The sequence below is a fragment of the Artemia franciscana genome, chromosome 14, assembly GCF_032884065.1.
Source record: "Artemia franciscana chromosome 14, ASM3288406v1, whole genome shotgun sequence".
In the NCBI taxonomy this organism is placed as follows: domain Eukaryota; kingdom Metazoa; phylum Arthropoda; class Branchiopoda; order Anostraca; family Artemiidae; genus Artemia; species Artemia franciscana.
In genome coordinates, this window is record NC_088876.1 from 10,950,685 (window position 1) to 10,970,305 (window position 19,621).

Genomic DNA, 19,621 nt, shown 5'->3' on the forward strand with positions numbered 1-19,621 from the left:
GATGTTCCTATTTTTGTTAAAAATCCGGGAGTAGCTATGATAATGAATAGGTTCGAGTTATTCCTTATCCTTCTGAGAATGAAATATTACATGTGTTGTAAATGTTGTAAACCATTCATTATTTTTTTTAAATCTCTAACAACAGATTCAAAAAGTGGTCCAAAATCAGTTCTATTTAAATTCATTGGAATATTAACTAGAAGAAAATTTTCTCGAATCCATTAATTACTTGGATTATTATCGTGTTCTTCTTCTTTAAACATATACTCTGGGATATCTGGAACTTCTCTTGTTTTTTCTTGTTTATAAATAGATTCCAAATGTCAATATTCCGTTCTTTTTAACACACTCTACCAGTTCAATCTCGAAACAATGGTCAATATTGATCAACATCCTTTTTATTGAATTCTATTTGATTTTTAAAATAACTTTTTACATTATTCTTCACTTGATTATAATTTCCAGCACTTGAAATCTGTTTTGACTTTAAAAACCTTGTGTGATCAGTAATATCTTTATTGCATACCCTATTAAATTGAAGTTTTAAATCTGAAATACTTTTATTCTTTTCTTTGATTTCATTTTCTAATTTTACTTATAATTCAGGTTCAATGTTGTAGTGATACTGCTTTTTGTCTTTTTCTCTTTTCACATTTCGTGACCATTGAAGATAGTGATCGCCCATTGATATTTTATTATTGAGATGATCATTCATAGTATTGAATATTTTAAGTTTTTGCCAATAATCTCTAAATTGTGGTTTTTGGCAAAAGATCGCAATTCATTAATTGTATAATGTGGCAATTGGTTTTTTATCTTCACAAATTTAGATTTTCGTTGTAAATAACTTTTAACCACTTCTGCAATGTCAGCCATTCATTCGGAGCTGATTTTATCAAACAAAATTCCAAATTTAGAAAACAGTCAAGCCTGAGGAATTTCATTGATTGTTATTTACTACTCATGTGACTTTCTTGAGAACGTAGAAGTCTATTAGTGTTTATTAATATGTTTAATAATTTAAATTCGTTTAATAATTTAAATCTGTAATAAATAAAGATTTATTGTATGCGATGTAAAAAGATTATTGCAACCGAGTCTTTAACTTCGACAAATTCAAAAGGAAATGAAGTACCAATGATTAAAGGTATTTGTACATTCTATGGTTGCAAGAATTTTTTTAAACAGGAAGCAATGATCAAAACACCTGGATAAAAGGAAGTGGTATTTGTACTGGCAAGAGCAGCGTAGAAAACCAACTTTTAGAACTCTATTATTCATAATTCTCAGGGACTGATGATTTACATAGAAAATTAAAAGAACCATTTACTGTATCAGAAACTAAAATCAAAGAGGTGTTGCAAAATCAAAATAGTTATTCTTTACACACTCAAGCTTATCATACATTTAAAAGAAGACGCGTTTACATTCATAGTATCGATGACCAGTGGCAAGCAGATTTGGTTGATATGCAGTAGTATAAAAGTAAAAATAATAATTGTAATTATATTCTTACAGTCTTCGATGGTTTTAGTAAATATGCTTGGTGTATTCCTTTAAAGAATAAAACGGATAAGGAAATTATGAACTTCCAGAGGACTAAGATTGGACAGGGATCAATGAGGACGTTGATTATAAATCAACATGATTCTATCTAAATCATAATTAAAAGCGACATTATTTTTCCAATCACAACATCTCGAGATTAGAAGTCGAATAGTTCTTATTTTTTACATGTAGATTAAGAAATTCACAACCTCGATCTGTTTGAGTTTTTTTTATAACAATCATGTTCAAGGATTGATTCAAGAGCTTTAGTAACTTCATTACCTCTATTTGACTGCAATGGAATGGCATATGCATAGCGACTAAAAACACTGATTGCAAGTAAAATATACTAGCCTGGACTATTGTGACGCCTTAGAACCTCTTCTAGAGTCAAAATGTCTGCTTGTAGTTTAAGAAATGTGAAAAAAGCTTTAATTTTTCAATAGTGACTACCGCGAACTCTATGATTTCGAAAAAACTTGTAACTTGGTTTGCTCTGTAAATACTTTGCCAAAAGTTTCTTTTGAAGTCCGGTGACTCGAGAAAGTGTGGTGGGAGAGGTTAAAACTTCCCGCTTCACCAATATTCTCACGAAAACTTTTCGAAAATTGAGCCAATTTGAACGTGAACACAAAGTGAAGTTTCCACTACCCTTTGTCATACTAACAGGTCATGCACTGATATTACAACACCGTCACTTGATAGAGTTTAATAACAAATCATCATCGTAACTTGGTGTGCTAATGTTTTCTGAAAATGATTTAAAATCACCTTTTGGTATTTGACTAATATTCCTTTAATCTATTTAAAATACATCTATTGGCAATAAAACTGTTTGGAAAGTGGGATAGGTTTAAAACTTTATACAAATGACTGTCAAATTATGTAAGTCTTTTAAAATTTTCAATCAAATCCGATATCAAATCTATTAGATTGCAGGTCTTGCCGTGGATTATAACCTTAATGTTTTTATCATCAATTTGTGCAAGTTCACTTTCAGCAACATCGGTTAAAAGTCTTTTACATTGCTCAAGATAAAATCGAGATAATAGCTCTGCAACACTTGCTAAGACTTCAGACATTGACATTTCTTCTTCTTGTTTCGGTGGTGTCAAAGTTTCAGAATTTTGACGTGGGATGCGATCAGTGACATTTACTTTGAGTGGTGTTTCGCGGTAGGGTTCATGCATGTTCACTTGTCGAATGGTATCTTCAAGCAAAAGTGATTCTCCATCGTCGGCAATTGTCTCATTGCTAATAAATTTACTGAGATTGTCTTCAAAGCGGTCTTTTTGAGAAAGGGCTAGTTCTATTGGTGTCAACTTGTAATGTTTAGCCTTTTTTAGAGAATACTGTTCACACGTCCTGCAATCATTGGCAGTAACAATCTAAAGGAGCAACCGCCCGCTTAAAGGAAGCATTTTCTTTAAAAATCCTTCTCCTTATTTTTGCATGCAAGGGCACGTACAAGCCAACGATGATGCTTTTCCTATTGTTCAACTACTACTGGCAATCGAACACTGCCTTCAGTTAAATTTAAACAAACTTCTGATAGGATATAAATGAATTCTTTATCAAAGCCATGTTTGAGTATAGCCTTCCTAAGCCGCGGCTTTCAATTACCCAAGGACGATAAATAAATGTCTGTTTTCATGTCGTTTCTCAGTGTCATTACGGCAACTAATGACCTATTTTACTGTTCACTGGCAGATATACGGTAATATCATATAAAAATATCAGTGACTATATGTAATTCCTCTGTTGTGTTCTAGTTGAGATCCAATGGAATATGACAATAGGGTATATTCGTCGCCTGATGGTATGCCGAGAATACAAATTTCGCTTCACAGGAATATATTCATTTGTTTAAAGTTATGAAGGAACTTGACTCACAAACAACCCTGTATATGATATTGTAAGTTCAATTCAAAGCAAGTGTTCTCATACATTTTCTCTTACGAAAGAGATTGTAGAGAACGACGGTTACAGAAATGTTTTCATGATGAGATCGGACTGTGAATAATTGTAACATCTCCTGAGACCATTCTTCAATGGATTCAGCTATGTCGCCAACAATTAACCAGGAGTTTGGTTCAACAATATTAAACAAGTCCAGTTCCCGTCCAAGTCTCATGATGAAATTCCCAATCACATAGTGTGTAGGCGCCACATTTCAGATTTTTTAAATATCTTCATAGTGCGTTGCAACAAAGTACACCTTCAGACCTTGAAGCACATCGTAGGAAATCAAGTCACTCCCTTTCTTGGGTTTTAGAAATAATAATTTATTTGGAGTCAGGCGCTTTACTAGCTCCGAGTAAAGGTACTCGTTCCAATTGGTAAAGCCATTCGAGAGCTAGTGTGCTTACCATTTTCCAAATCATCAACAGATTCTCTGTTTTAGCTTTTGACCGGCGCGAATCAGTGTCTCTATATTACACTTGAATTTGCTCCTACCTCAGCCATTAGAGCCTTGATACATTGTAATAAAATTTCAACATGAGTTTCTTCGATTTTTTAATAATGCCACTGCCAGCGGTAGTGTTTTTATTTAAAACTAAATTTATTTTTTCCTATGTAAAAGGACCATATTGGAGTCTATGATCGTGAACGGTGTAAAGACCGGTTCGGCAATGATTCAAGCAACTTCTTTTTGGTCGGTTACAACGTCACAACGACTCCTATGGAACACATTCTGTCCCATCTTACCAAAGGCTGGATTTAAAATAACTTTAATGATCAATTTCTCAACCTTTGTTCTTGCTTCAGAAACTTCACTGACAGAGGTGCCAATAAACGTCTTCATGTAAGGCTTTTGATCAAACTGGAGGGCCCTATGCATCTTTGTGACCCTTAAACCGTTCATTAGCATCCACCGCAAAATAACCTGTCGTACAACAATATTCTGTTTCGGATGAAGGTTGGGAGTCAATCTTTGTTTTGAAGGTGTCAAGATCATACTCACACCCTCTATCAAAGAAATATTATAAGGACTCAGTGAATCCTTAGTCGCCACTGTTTATGCACCGGAAAACAAATCCTTTACCAATTCATGAAGTTCCACTTGCACTTTAAAACCAATTTCAAAAGTCCATCCTTGTAGTCCATTCTACTCAACAGTAGCAATAACAAAAAAAATTGGATCAAAAGTATTGTCCAGCTATTTGTAATTCCCAAACAAAAAGAGTAGTGAGACATTGCGGACAGATAAAGGGAGTTCATATCTAGAAAAACTGCTTCCGACTTTTCACCGGTGCCTTGTCCAGTTGGGTCAGTTTCCAGGATATAATCTCCATGAAAAACATAACAGTCCCTTATGAATCTCTCTACAAATAAGTACTGATCCACGTCAGTTATCATATTCATCTTCTCTTTACTGATTTTGTCGTTTTTCTGTACTAATTAATGGGCTTAGTGATATGGTGAAAAAACTATAGGAATCTAAAAGACAGATTTTTCTACAAGCATGTATTGCCATTATCTATTGTTTTCAATTTGAAATCTAAGACTAGCAGCTTCTTGGATGATTTAGGTATGATATTATAAGAAAAAGAGCCATCTACCCCTGCGCCATCAAGAACTTCACCTTTCTGCAAACGTACCAACACTGATAATATGAATTCAAATCATACTTTAAATTGCGTATGAAGACTGGTATAAAGTATTTGGGCTTAATGTTTGAATAATAAGATTTATAAACCAGTTCAGAAAAGTTACTACCCCCGAATAAAATTGGGTTAGTTAAATGACCAGGATTGTGGACTGGCTTTTCCCCATTAAAAAATTTCCCCTTTCAATTCCAACAAGTTGTTTTTATCTTTAATAGACAACTCGTCCTCTGCTGATATACTCATTGGATAGGCTGTATTGATATGATGATATGATATAGATTTATTGCCTGCCAAAACTGTAGAAATACAGTAGGGGGCAGAGTACGAATAAAAAAAAAGAAAAGGGTAGCAAATCACAGTTTAACACAAAAATATACAACAGATTAAATAGCTCAAAATTCAACTATTAAATAACAAAAGAAGAAAAAAAATAAAAAGGCAGCAAAATACAGTTTAACTCAAATATATACAACAGATTTAATACACATAACATTCACCTATTAAAAATAAATTCTAATTTAAAATATACTCTGAAGAGTCACCCAAGGGTGATCTAGAGTCTTGAAATTATTTTGAGAATCAATTACTCTCATAGGAACAGTAACATCTGGATTTATCAGACCAAATATTTTAATCAAATACTGGTTACTGGTCCACGATGATAGCCCAAGAAAATACTTAGCATACTTAAAATAAATAGTACGCAACATTTTTCTTATCTGTCTGAGTGAAACATTTCCAAAGCGGAGGTATGTATGCAAAATGTGGCAGAACAATAACCGGGCTAGAATATGACGATTAAATCTTGTCTTATTTGGGACAAGCCTTCCATATGCACTACGAACTTTCCTGAGGGTGTCATCAATAGCAAGTTCACGCGTAACCTTGAGCGATGTACCAATTTGGACTCCAAGGTAGGAGTCCGAATTGGTTCTTTTGCCATTAAAGAAGGGAAAACACCCTTCTTTAATGGTATATCAGACTCAACTAGCACATCACAATTTACATTTGGACACTTTATTCTAACTCGAAGTGAACTATACATTGAGTCAGAGGGCCTTATAACACACGCTTGAACTCCTCTTTGTGCTGCCGAAAGCAGAATCTGCTCATGAATGGATGAATCGAAAGCACTAGCGAGATGAATAGACTAATGAATAGAGCGCATGATCACAACCCAGGGATGTTTGGAACCCAAACTGGTTTGGGGGACCGTACACTTACTTCTTACTTGATTACGGACAACAAGCTCAAATAGCTTACTTAGTGTAGTCGACACAGTAATAGGACTGTATGAGGAATATTGCGTGGGAGGCTTCCCTGGTTTCAGAATGGGTGTTACAACACCAATACAGAAGCTATTCGGGACTAGACCTCTTACTATGATTATTTGAAATAACAGTGATACGCTTTCAAGAAGTCGTTCACTGCAATAGAGTAAATGCTGGCCACATATTCCATCAAAGCCTCGCGAGAACTTTTTCTTCAGCTTTTTCAGGCATTCACTGATAATACTTCTACTCACGACCATGCTATCCTTCGGTAGTTTAAGACTCATTGGATAGGCTGTATTGCGCAGCCGTGAAATTGACTTATTTGCAGTTTTAATAAGTGCAATCATGGCCGACCCACAGAATCTTCCCCACATAGGCAAAAATCTCTATTAATTGCATGGTATTACTGGCATCTCCCTGTGCATGTGCAAAAGAGACCTTAATAGCCTTACGTTCTTTATTTCAAGTTCGATGGATCATACTCGTCCGTGAGTTTAGATTCCATGTCTAACGCTCCCTTGTGACACTATGGGAACAAAATTCAGAACATTCCTGAAACGCAAGATGGCATTGCCACCCGTATCCATTCCCAAGGACTGGTACCCATGACGCTTAGACTGCCTCAAGTTATCTTTTAGTTTTAATTCTGTTTAAAACATGAAAGACACATTAAACAATAATGACAAGAAGTGTAATCTTCCCTTGACGTAAAACCTGACTAATATTTGAAATAGGAAAAAAAGTCCAACTGAACCAGGTTTACTAGCAAGCTCGTAAAGAAGCCATACCCAGTGCATCCCTAATTCAATGATGGGAGGCCTCACTGAACATATTATGCTGTCTTTAGCTTCTCGGTCCCCCTCTGCCAGTTCTGGATCATACTGTAACACTAGAACACCATTCTTTACATATTTGTTTAGTCCTCTCAAAAATGTCTATTCCTCTAAGCGTTATAGAAAATGGCCCATTTAAACAATTAAAATCTACTTTAGGAAGCTCTACCCTCTCCCTAGACTAATTAGTCACCGAAATCTCGAAATATGCCTTACTAGCATCCTTGCAGAAGTTTTTGGGCGGCCACGAGGAATGTATACTCAAAGCACTGTAACCCTGAGTCGAAGCGAATGTTGAAGGCCCTTACACCCCTTTTAAATCTGCATTATATCTTATCAACTTATTACTCCCGATTCTTAAAACAAATTCTTTTTAAAGTTACCAATATATTTACATCAAAACTCTCAATAAATAAAGCCACAGACCCACTCCCTTTTTCATTATAGCTATCCAATTTACTGAAAGTACTGCCAACCCAATCCAAGAATACATCCACAAAATTATGCAAGTGTGGGTGAAGTGTTTGCATTTAGTTTTCATGTAATGCGGATACACTTTGTCCTATTTCTCATTTAAATAAAGTACTTGTCATGCAAAAGACTCTTTAACACTATCCCTACCTCTTCCTGCAAAAACTGCCGTTAAAGAAGGGCTCAAGTCTTGCTCACATATGAGTGAATTATGTCTATTGGACCGGGAAAAATACTAACCGCTGTAAGCGTATTGAATGGATCCCCAAACTTAGCTCTAAAGACAAATACATTACGCAAGGCATAATTTTCCTTGCGTAATGTCTCTGTTTTTGTCTTATTCAAGGACAAAAACAGAGTTTTATATTTGTATCGTTCCACGTTTGTATTTTCATGTAATAATATAGAACAATGCCAGCCTTTGAGGAAGATACAATGATTTTTTTCCCTAATCAAGCCAGGTCTCACCTCTTTTTTATTGAGTATATACGTTTTATAGGACATGTGAATGAAAACCCCTTTACGGAGTTAGAAAACCCAAGAGCACATCTTCGAAATATGTCGGAGATGCAACAAATAATTTGAACATTAGGATATTAAAATGGAATGCCGAGATGAGGTGCTACTGTTACAAGACAAACTACTATAAAATATAGAAACAACAACACGTGGAATATCTTTATTGAACGGTCGTAAGTACAGAATATAAGGAAACACATATAATCCAATACTAAAACAAAGTGCAAGAATACGAAAACTAAAAGAGCAAAGACCCTAACCATAACTATCATGAAACTAATAAGAACTAAATTCTTAATAAAATGGAGCAAACTAAATGTTAAGATGATATTGCAGGAGTTTTTTTTAGAGCTAGTCCATAGCTCGCACCATTTTCGAGTCGTGGTCTTAACAGTTAAAAAGAGCTTTAGAAGCTCTTTGCCAATCAAAAATCTTATGATGCACGACGGAGCAGGAGTAACTACGACTAAATCTACTCAAACCACTAGGAAAATCTGATCAAAATCATTACGCACAGCTATCTAGTGAATCTGGATTCAAATCTGAGCCCAATATTTTTAAGTCTAAGACAGAGAATGATCACACGATATGGACAATACAAAAGGGTTCCATTTTATTCTTAGGTCTAGAAGCAATCTGAGTCGGATATAGAGCTTATAGTGAAAATAATACAGATACTTCAGCATAAAAAGTCCTTAATTAGAGAAAAACCAGGAGTAATTGAAAGTAATAAGATATGAAATCTCAATTACTGGCCTCTTTGCCTTTTGAAACAAAGTAGCCAATTGCCACTATACATCTATATGTGTGCGTATAACCTGCATTTACCTAGCAAATGTATCTAGGTGTATACATCCAGGTATTTGCCACAAAATACTATCTACGAGACGTAGGGTTTCCCGTGCGACAGAATCTTCGTTTAACTGAACTCCGTAAGACTCAACCACCGTGACTTACGGTGACTTCCGTAAGCTCAACCACCGTTTAACATATCCCCTATATAACTCAACTCTCGTTCAAATCAACTTCGTTCAACACAACTCTCATTCAGCTCAGTCCCCATTTAATTCAACCCTAATGATCTAAACCATCATGAAACTAAACCCCAGCTTAACTCTACCCCCTTGCAATCCAACCCTTATGTCAGGTTGAGTGGCCTAAAGAGGGTTGAATTAAAAAGGTAATTAGTTGCATGTGGGCACGGTTACATGAGGATGAGTTAAAAGATGTTTGAGCTAAATAGGGCTACACGCACGGTTGTTAATTTAAGGATCCCTATTATAAGCTTATTATTACCATTCTCAAACAAACCTCCCAAGAGATTTACCATTTTATTGAACCTAAAATAAAAATGTCACAATCCATCCAACAAAATTTTATAAAATTAAGGTCCCTCCAATCTATTACTAAAAGTAGTCACCTGGCTGGCACCTCAGTCTAATATTAAAACCAATATAATATCTAATTTACTTAATGTTGTTTAAACGCTTTGTTCTATTCTCCTGTTGGCCTTCTCCTTTTCGTGTGCTATTTTATCGTCCAAAGTCAACTTACTATTTTGGAACCTTACAGCGCGTTTACCTTTGAAAACACAAACAAGAAATATGGAGCACAATATCCATGAATAGATCGAACGTTGTTTGAAAACGGTTATTCCTGAAACAAAAGAGCATATCTGATATGTGCTTATTTTAAGAAGAGATCAACTTTTTGAGGACTTTAAGGGCATTAGGTCTTTTTCCGATCTTCAAAAAAAAAAAAAAATCGGTAAGATTTGAGGTGCGTAGCTGAGAAAAGTGGCTTAAATCAGCACTTACCGTTCAGTGTTATTTAAGGTAGAGACACAAAGATCTTGTCCAAATAGTAGTGTCGCCAATTCACAAAATACAGGAACGGGGTTGTTTTTAAATGTAGGGAGGCGAACTCGTGGGTTCTATTGATTTTTCAATAACAAATATGTTTAAAAAAGATGTCATTCAACACTGGGTAAGGAGGGGGGCAAAATATCTAGGGAGGAGGAAATTACCAACGACAGGAAACAACCCACCCCCTAGACTTGGACCCCTGCCTAGTAGTTGTAGGTCTACACTATCTTTGATGCCCAGTAGCTCAATTAAAAAAAAAAAATGTCAAATGCTCCCTATGGTTTTGGGCAAGAAAACATAACCAAAGCCTTATATTTTTTTTTCGTTTAGTTTTGGCAATACGAGAAGAATAGATGAATTATAATAGTAGCTAAAAACTATTAGGAAGGCAAAAAAGCAGAAAAATTTAAATAGAAAAACTCACAACTACTGTTAGAAAAAGTAACTGAAAATGTGATTGCACCGACTTTCCAAAATAACTAAGAATTTTTACAAAGACTATTTAACAAATTTTGATATCTTCACAAAAATTTTACTTTTAACTTTAGATCAGCTAAAAAAAAAAAAAAAAAAAAAAAAAAAAAAAAAAAAAAAAAAAAAAAAAAAAAAAAAAAAAAAAAAAAAAAAAACCACAATGATATAGTCAAGTAATATTCTCATTCATGAATGTTCATGAAACTTAAAAATAACAATACTCTCTTATCCAGTTTGCCAAACCTAATAAAGTTTTTTATACTAATGCTTTTCTGACTTGATTTGATTGTATTTTTCTTAGTTGATTATTCTGAATTGTCTTTTTTAAAGAAAATCTTAATGACCTTAGCAAAAATATAAATGATAAGAAATGGCAATAAATGGCCAAGTCGATGTCTTAGATGAATAAACCAAAAAATCAGATAATTCAGACACATTGGATTTCATGTAAAATATATCTTTTAGTACATAATAAATGTTGTCAAAAATTGATGAAAACATCATTAATCCTGTGTCGAAATATGACAAACAAAAAGGAAAAAAAGAAGAGAAAAAGAGAATGCTAGCACAAATGTACGATACGCTTTCGTAAAGGAAGTTCCCTCTCGGAGACACAGAAAAAGAGTCGGTCTTAAAACTTAAGAATTATTTCTTCGCGTTGAATAAAAGCGAAAAAACAAAACCAGTTAACGCTGATCTAACACACTTCGATTCAAAATTTTTACAAAAGCTGTAAGAAGAAAAGATTTATTATTGAAAGTCAACATCCTTCCCCTCGCTTGAAACACCCCCCAATCCAATTTCATAATTATTTCTACTTCTAAGTAGTATATCAATTAGGGCTACCAAATGGGCATGTTAGGCTCGATAGTTTAAAGAAGTTTTTCTTCTTCCCCAATTCTTTGTAAAATTCGAAGATTCTATGAGTTTTCTTGGTCTTTGTCTCAAGTTTCAATAGTTTATTTCCCTGATAAATAAAAAACCCCTGATAATAGTTAAGGTTTTCGATTTTAACAGCAAATTAACATCTAACAAGAATTTCCTAACGTATTAATTAAATTAGAATGAAGGAGAGCATGCGTATTTGTGATGACCGAAGGCGGCTTGGTCCTACAAAGAATCGTTAGCAGTAGAATTAGTAAAATATTGCTAGGTTAACACCTGTTATTTTTCGTCAAACATGCAGCAGAGCACTAAACTTGGAAAAATAGATGGCGTATATCATTGAAACCGGCTTGTATTTGAGGGCTGAATCAAAATAACTACCAATCCTGTTTTTATAAATTGAAAGTTTTTTTACTAACATGGTATATAAGGTGTACTTTAGGTTCTGTTGGCACTCTGTTTTGGGCAGAAAACAGTAACTCCAACTAATAGGAAATTTTTTTTTAAATCACCGATTAGAATGGTAAATTTGACTTTTTTCAATTCAACTCAATTTATTTCTGACCCGTCAACAAAACAAAAGAGCGTTTGTAGCCCTAGTGACAGAATAAAACAAAAAAAAGAGAAAATAAACAACCAACGACAAGAGAGATTACAATCAACAAACACAAACATAGTTACATACTATACGAAGAGGGAAGACCACTGATGAGTTGAGTTTTTTTTCACTGTATTAAGACTATTTTTGTGCATTTTGCATTTGAATGTGAAACTTAATAATATCTACCATAGTAGCGTTCATCTTTTGGGTTCTGTTGAAGTTATCGATATTCTGTTAATGAGAAGAAGACAGTGACATTTTATAGCATATAAGCACAGGACTTACTCTAGTCGTCTTCAAGAAAACCCTTTATGAAATCAAGCTTTCGATTTTGTTGCAAAAAATGATTTAACGCGTGTCCAGTAGAATACAGGCCAGAAGCATTACTGACGACAACAATGTGTTATTAGTATCAAATACGGTACAGAGCTTTCTCAGAACTTTGTAAAGGTCAAGAGATTTTTGTAAAAACTAGTGAGTTTCAAATCTGAGACCATTTATGGCTTTCTAAGATATGTAATATTACCACGAACTATAATAAAACCATAAGGAAGCAGTAATATAACGTAGATTGTTTGGTTTCCTCTCCTATAGAGCTTATACTAGTCCATTACAAGCCTCAAAATAAAAATACAACGAAAAGAAGACTGTTCGGACTAAATAATAAGCAAAATGATTAAAGTATGTTTGGAAATAGCTCAAGATCTTCTAACTAATCTATTCAATCAAAGCCATTCAATAAATCAGCCATGTTTGTATAACATTTAGTAAAACATTTAAAGAGCTTTTGTTTATGAATAGATAATAAGATAGCCCGAAAAGTAAAAGGGTAGAATACCGCAAACCATAATGTTTATGTTTCATAGAAGAACTACAAAATAAGTTGCGCAAAAGTATGACAGATTCTTGATGCCTTGAAGAGACTAGACAGATTTAGATGTTAGAATAAGAAATGAAAGGACTTGGGGATTAGTACTTCTAGCATAATCAGATCCGATCACTGGTATATATGTAAAGGAGGGATTCCCTCCTAGTTCCTTTTCTATTCAATTTGATCAGCTTATTCTTTGATATTTTTAAAATTTTATATTAATGCTTTTCTGACAGCAGTATTATTCAAATGCTGATATTTCCATATATTTTTCAATATAAGAATGATTTTTTACCCGTTTTTCTTCTTTTTTTAATGAAATACTAGTTCAATATCTTTTAATATAAAACATAGACGAAGAAGAAAGAGAAGTGCTTGAAAAGAAGAACAAGAAAAAGTGTCAAACCTAAAACTGTTTTTTTTTTTTTTTTTTCAAAGATAAACTGTTGAGGACCAGAAGACGATAATAAAATATAATGCTAGTATCATTGCTTATGTTTTCGTACCCAAAACAACAGAGAGCATTTGACAATTTAAAATTGAGCTACTGGGCATCACAGAGAGTGTAGACCTACAACTACTAGGCAGGAGTCCCAGCTTGGGGGAGGTGTGTTTCCGGTCCTTGGTAATTTCCTCCTCCCTAGATATTTTATCCCCTCCTCACCTAGTGTTGAACGATGGTTTTTTACGTATTTGTTACTGAAAGACTAAAAGAATTCATATTTCCTCATTAGCCTGTATATTAGGTTAACTGAATTATAGTCAGGAGTTATTTCTTAGTGAATTAAGAAAAAGCTAATTCGATTTCAAGTGCTAATTCGCGCTGATTTCAAGCGCTTATTTCAAAAAGCTAATTCGATTTTTAATCATTTTTATAATTGAAATTAAAAGTCAAAGACTGAAGGAAGAGAGTTGGTAAGATTATCCTGGTTGTCTTGCATTAACAAAAACCTGACCTGACAAAACCAAAACCTGACAAAAATTAACTAAAACCGGAAAAACTTTTGTTTTATTTATTTTCTCGGTGTTTTTTTTTTTTAATAGTGCTAGAAAATCCTGTGGCCCCTTCATGAAAATTTTCTTCCCTCATAATAAATTTCTCCATGGAAAGATCCTCCTGCGTAACCCCCCCCCCCCCGACCCCCTTTAACGTGAAAAAGTCCCCCTGAAAGCGTCTGTACACGTCCCAATAACCATTACTATATGTAAACAATGGTCAAAGTTTGTAACTTGCAGCCCCTTCCCCGGGGACTGTGGGGGATTAAGTCGTCCCTAAACACATAGCTATTAGGTTTTTCGACTATACTGAACAAAATATCTATCTCTAAATTTCGATCCAGTGACTTTGGGAAAATTGATCCAGTGAATTTAGCAAACCCTGATAGACACTCAAAATACAGGCTTCATATGAGTTTTATTTTGGCTTGATAGATTTGTAGGGAGAGGGCTAATTTTCATATATGCTACCTAGAAACTTTAAAAATACACTTGTTAATTGTTTGAATTTTATGATTTTGTTTTTTTCTTGATAGTCACATAAATTTAAATAAAAAAACAAACAAAAGTAAAGTGCACTATCATCTTGGTTAGGGAGGGTGGGTGTTGGTGTGGGATTCCAAAGTTACTTCTGTTACCTTTTGAAAACCGAGCATAATCCTATATGGTAACACTAGTCTCTAGTAAATCTAACTTAACCAAAATTTAAAGGCGCAGATTACATTTTCTTCGTTAATAAACAGCACAGTGAGATAAATTCATTCCTAAATGGTATCTACCGGTCACACTTTCAGTGACCTATTTATTTCATAGTATGTTGAAGAGACTCGCTTTGCATACAACAAAAAAATCTCAGTACCTCAAGCTCAAACAGAAGGAAACATATATATAATATATATTCTAAAGTTTAGTCACATTAGAAAACAATACAGCACAACTTTTGACGTTTTCATCTTACTCAAAACCATGGACATGATTTGCTGCAGCAAAAGCTTTAAATCTTATTTTCAATCTTTTTAAATCCTGTAAATATGAGACACACCTTTTCATTTCAGTATGACACATCAAGGCCGTATCCAGGGAGGAATACCCTCCGGCTTGAGCCCCCCTCCCCCACGAAATTTTTGTCTGACTCTTGAAAGTAATACATACGTGCTTAAACAAACTTTTGATGCATTTTGTAAACTTTTTTTTAACCCCTCCCCCTTCCCAGTACAAAAGTATCTTCCGTCCAAAAAAAAAATCCAGGATACGATCTTGATGACCTAATATTATCTAAAAACAGTAGTCGCTTTGAGCTACGATCATTCTCTAGGTCATTGGTCTTTAGCCTTTTAATGCACACACGTCGACAAAAGCAGATGAAACGAACACGACATGACGACGAGAAAATAATGTATCTGCATTCCATCTCCAACCCATGTAAGAAATTCCATGAGCTGATCACGATGCTGGTTTCCAGATTAACCGTTGAAGAACAAGGTTTTAGTCTAAGGAAAGGGACCATGATAAATGACACGCAATAAAAAAGCGTTTAAGACACTTTTACCAAGGTACCATTCAAACAACAGTTTCATTTCCTCATAATATTACACAACATCTACAGTATCTTCTTCTTGATCCTCCGATCGATGGGGGCGGAGTAACCGGTGCAAAGTAGGCATGAACTTTAACGTTTGGCAGATGGCTCTATAAAGAAAAAAAAAATCACAAAGCAATAATATTAGGAACTAACTGTCAAAATTCGGTAAAAAAAATGATGAAAAAGGAAGAAAAGGGAAACGAAGAACGTCTTGTCCCCATTTTAATAGAACCAGACCGCTAAGCACTTGACGAAACTCATCAAACCATTCACGAAACTTCCACTAAACAAATAAACCATTCACCAAACTTCCACCAAACAAATCAACCATCCAGCAAATTTTTCTCCCAAGAATTGCGGTCTATTCAATTTGCTTTTAAAGAAACCAACAAACGGGTTTCCATGGATAGCCAGGGTTCCTCGCAAGACCAGTCCATATCAAAGCGCAGTGTTTTATAAAGTAGTTCTTCATATATTCAGTGTAAAAGATCTAAAGCCGAACGGGCCAGCCATGACAAAAAACACAAAGAAATGAATATAAACACGACAAACGGGTCACTAATTATTAAATGAAAACGAAGAAAACCAACAAAAATGAAACGAATATTTCACCCGTCAGTTACTTTTGAGGTTTCATGGAAGTAGCTTCAAATTATAAATTTTAAGTAATTGAATATTACATATTTTAGTTTTACATATATTTTTTTAATTTTTTTTTCTACGCTGAAGACGCCTTGTTAGATGCTGTAAAATATTCGTTGGATTTTTAAAATATTCATTGGTCTTTAGCGTTTTAATGCACAAACGTCGACAAAAGCAGATGAAACGCACACGACATGATGACAAGAAAACAATGAATCTGCATTCCATCTCCAACCCACGTAAGAAATTCCACGAGCTGGTGGAAGTAGCTTCAAATTATAAATTTTAAGTAATTGAATATTACATATTTTAGTTTACATATATTTTTTTAGTTTTGGGTTTTTTTTTCTACGCTGAAGACGCCTTGTTAGATGCTGCAAAATATTCGTTGGATTTTTGTTGTTTTTCTTCGAATAATTTACTGGTCATACACCCGTTTGTCTTCCTTTTATTTATTTCTTTGTGTTTTTTGTATATTCAGTACGTGGTATCCTCTTGTTGGTAATCCGACAACGTTGTATTTCTGTAAGTTTGTCGCGTAAGATTTACAAATGGCAACCTAAATCGAAACCTAAGCTGCGATTGTAGATGTTAAAGAGCTGCTTCCTTTACTGATACCGCTACAAACACATTGAGTATCACAGTACAAATAATATTCCAGTGTTAGGCTAGAGGGTCAACCCTTTAAATGTTCAATAATACCCATTAGTTCCCCCTAGATCATCACCCCGTTCACTCATCCCATCCTTCATTATATTTCCAGTGTCTTCTTGAAATTAATAGACAGAAAAGTTTCTATTAACCAAAAGTAAGATATAAATGTGAAATAAAAAAAAGTTTAGCTGCTCCCTCCTCACTCGTTAAAGATTTATACTCACATGCTCATACTCATTTCATCTACTTGAACAGGCATTTTAAAGGAATTAAATTTAAAAAAAAAAACAGTTTTTTTTTCAACTGAAAGAAAGGAGCGACATTAAAACTTAAAACGAACAGAAATTATTCCGTATATGAAAGGGACTGTCCCCTTCTCAACATACCGCTTTTTACGCTAAAGTTTGAATCTTTGTCTCAGTTCTACTTCTTAAAACAATAAGAAAAACTTTAGCATAAAGACCGGGACGTTGAGGAGGGGTCAGCCCCTTTTATACGAAATAATTTCAGTTTGGTTTAAGTTTTAATGTCGCTCCTTACTTTCAGTTGAAAAAAACTTGTTTTATTTAATTTAATTTCTAAACATTTTTGAATTAAAGTATGTTTTGATTTTGGCTCACCGCACATGAATAATTAAAATAAAATTTGTATTTTTTTTTGCTGAATGGCTTTCTCATAATCTTGATCGAACGATTTTGATAGAAAAGGGGATGGCGGAGGAGGCCTAGTTGCCCTCCAATGTTTGGTTACTTAAAAAATGTAACTAGAACTTTTTTTTTACGAACGTTTTGATTAGTAACAAATGTATGTAACTTACGAATTAACTTACGTAACGAACTTCTATATTTGTATATTTTCATTACGCATCTGAGGGGGTTTCGCCTCCTCGTCAATACCTCGCTCTTTACACAAAAGCTTGAATTTTGTCCCAATTCTGTAAGAATGGCCCCCGTAAATTAAATAGTTGAGATTACTAAAAATACTTTAGCGTAAAGAGCGAGGTATTGAGGAGGAGACGAACGCCCTTATATACGTAATAATCTATGTTCGTCTTAAGTTTTAAAGCTGCTCCTTATTTCCAGTTGAAAAAAACTTTTTTTATTTATTTTCTCATTGTTTTTTTTTTACATTATACTAGAAAATCCTGCGCCTTCTTCATGAAAATTCTCTTCCCTCATGATAAATTCCTCCATGGAAAGATCGTCCCACGTAACCCCCTCCTCCACGACCCACCCCTCTACCGCAAAAAACTCCCCCTGAAAATGTCTGTACACTTCCCAGTAACGATTACTATATGCAAACAACGGTCAAAGTTTGTAACTTGCAGCCCCTCCCCCGGGGACTGTAGGGGATTAAATCGTCCCCAAACACATAGTTATTAGGTTTTTAGACTATAATGAACAAAATGGCTATCTCAAAATTTTGATCCGGCGACTTTGTGAAAAAAACGAGCGTGGGAGGAGGCCTAGGGGCCCTCCAATTTTTTTGGTCGCTTAAAAAGGGCACTAGAACTTTGAATTTCTGTTAGAATGAGCCCTCTTGCAACATTCTAGGGCCGCAGGGTCGATACGATAAACCCCAGAAAAACAAAAACAAAACAAAACAAAAACAAATAAAGAAGCATTCGTAATCTGTCTTCTGGCAAAAAATACAAAATTCCATATTTTTGTAGATAAGACCTTAAAACTTCTACTGTAAGGTTCTCTGATACGCTGAATCTAATGGTGCGATTTTCGTTAAGGTTCTATGACTTTCAGGGGTGTTTCCCCCTATTTTCTAAAATAGGGCAAATTTTCTCAGGCTCGTAACTTTTGATGGGTAAGACTAAACTTGATGAAACTTATATATTTGAAATCAGCATAAAAATAAGATTCCTTTTATGTAACTATTGGTAAAATCTCGTTTTTTAGGGTTTCGGTTAGTTTTGAGCCGGGTCGCTCCTTACGTCAGCTCGTTACCACAAACTGTTTGATACAAAGAGAAACCCATTCTCCCTCCTACTACTACTACTACTACTACTAATAATAATAATAATAATAATAAATAAATAATAATAATAATAATAATAATAATAATAATAATAATAACAAGAATAAAAGTTAAAGGCCATAAAATGGAGAAGAATTAAGTTTTGTCATATTTATGTTTGAGGCCTAGTCTTAAACGTTTATTTTTGTGTCCCTATTGACTCAAAATTCTAAATTCAGTCAACTAGGGCTTGTGATAGTGGATTTTTTGCAATAAACGTCATCTTATCTAAACATGCATTTGATTCAGGGCAAACCTTTACAAGATTAAATTTAAAAAAAAACAAGTTTTTTTAAATGAAAGTAAGGAGCAACATTAAAACTTAAAACGAACAGAAATTACTCCGTATATGAAAGGGGCTTTTCCTCCTCAACGCCCGCTTTTTACGCTAAAGTTTGACTCTTTCTCTTGACTCTATTTTTAAAACAGTAAGAATAAAATGTCTATCTCAGAATTTTGATCCGGTGACTTTTGGGAAAAAATGAGCGTGGGAGGGGGCCTAGGTGCCCTCCAATTTTTTTAGTCACTTAAAAAGGGCACTAGAACTTTTAATTTCCGTTAGAATGAGCCCTCTCGCGACATTCTAGGACCACTCAGTCGATACAATCACCCCTGGGGGGAAAAAACAAAAAAACAAACAAATAAACACGCATCCGTGATCTGTCTTCTGGCAAAAAATGCGAAATTCCACATTTTTGTAGATAGGAGCTTGAAACTTCTACAATAAGGTTCTCTGATACGCTGAATCTGATGGTGTGACTTTTGTT

At 34.4% G+C, this 19,621-nt stretch overlaps 1 protein-coding gene across 1 annotated transcript in view; it reads right to left on the reverse strand.

Annotated features, from left to right (window-relative positions):
* Positions 1-13,392: 13,392 nt before the first annotated feature.
* The window catches only part of LOC136035300 (F-box/LRR-repeat protein 20-like), a 106,836-nt gene continuing 100,607 nt past the window's right edge, over positions 13,393-19,621 (reverse strand). Inside the window, exon 11 of the mRNA XM_065716993.1 lies at positions 13,393-15,637. Within this exon, the coding sequence (XP_065573065.1) occupies positions 15,530-15,637 (108 nt within the window). The 3' untranslated portion in view covers positions 13,393-15,529. The remainder of the gene's footprint in view (positions 15,638-19,621) is intronic.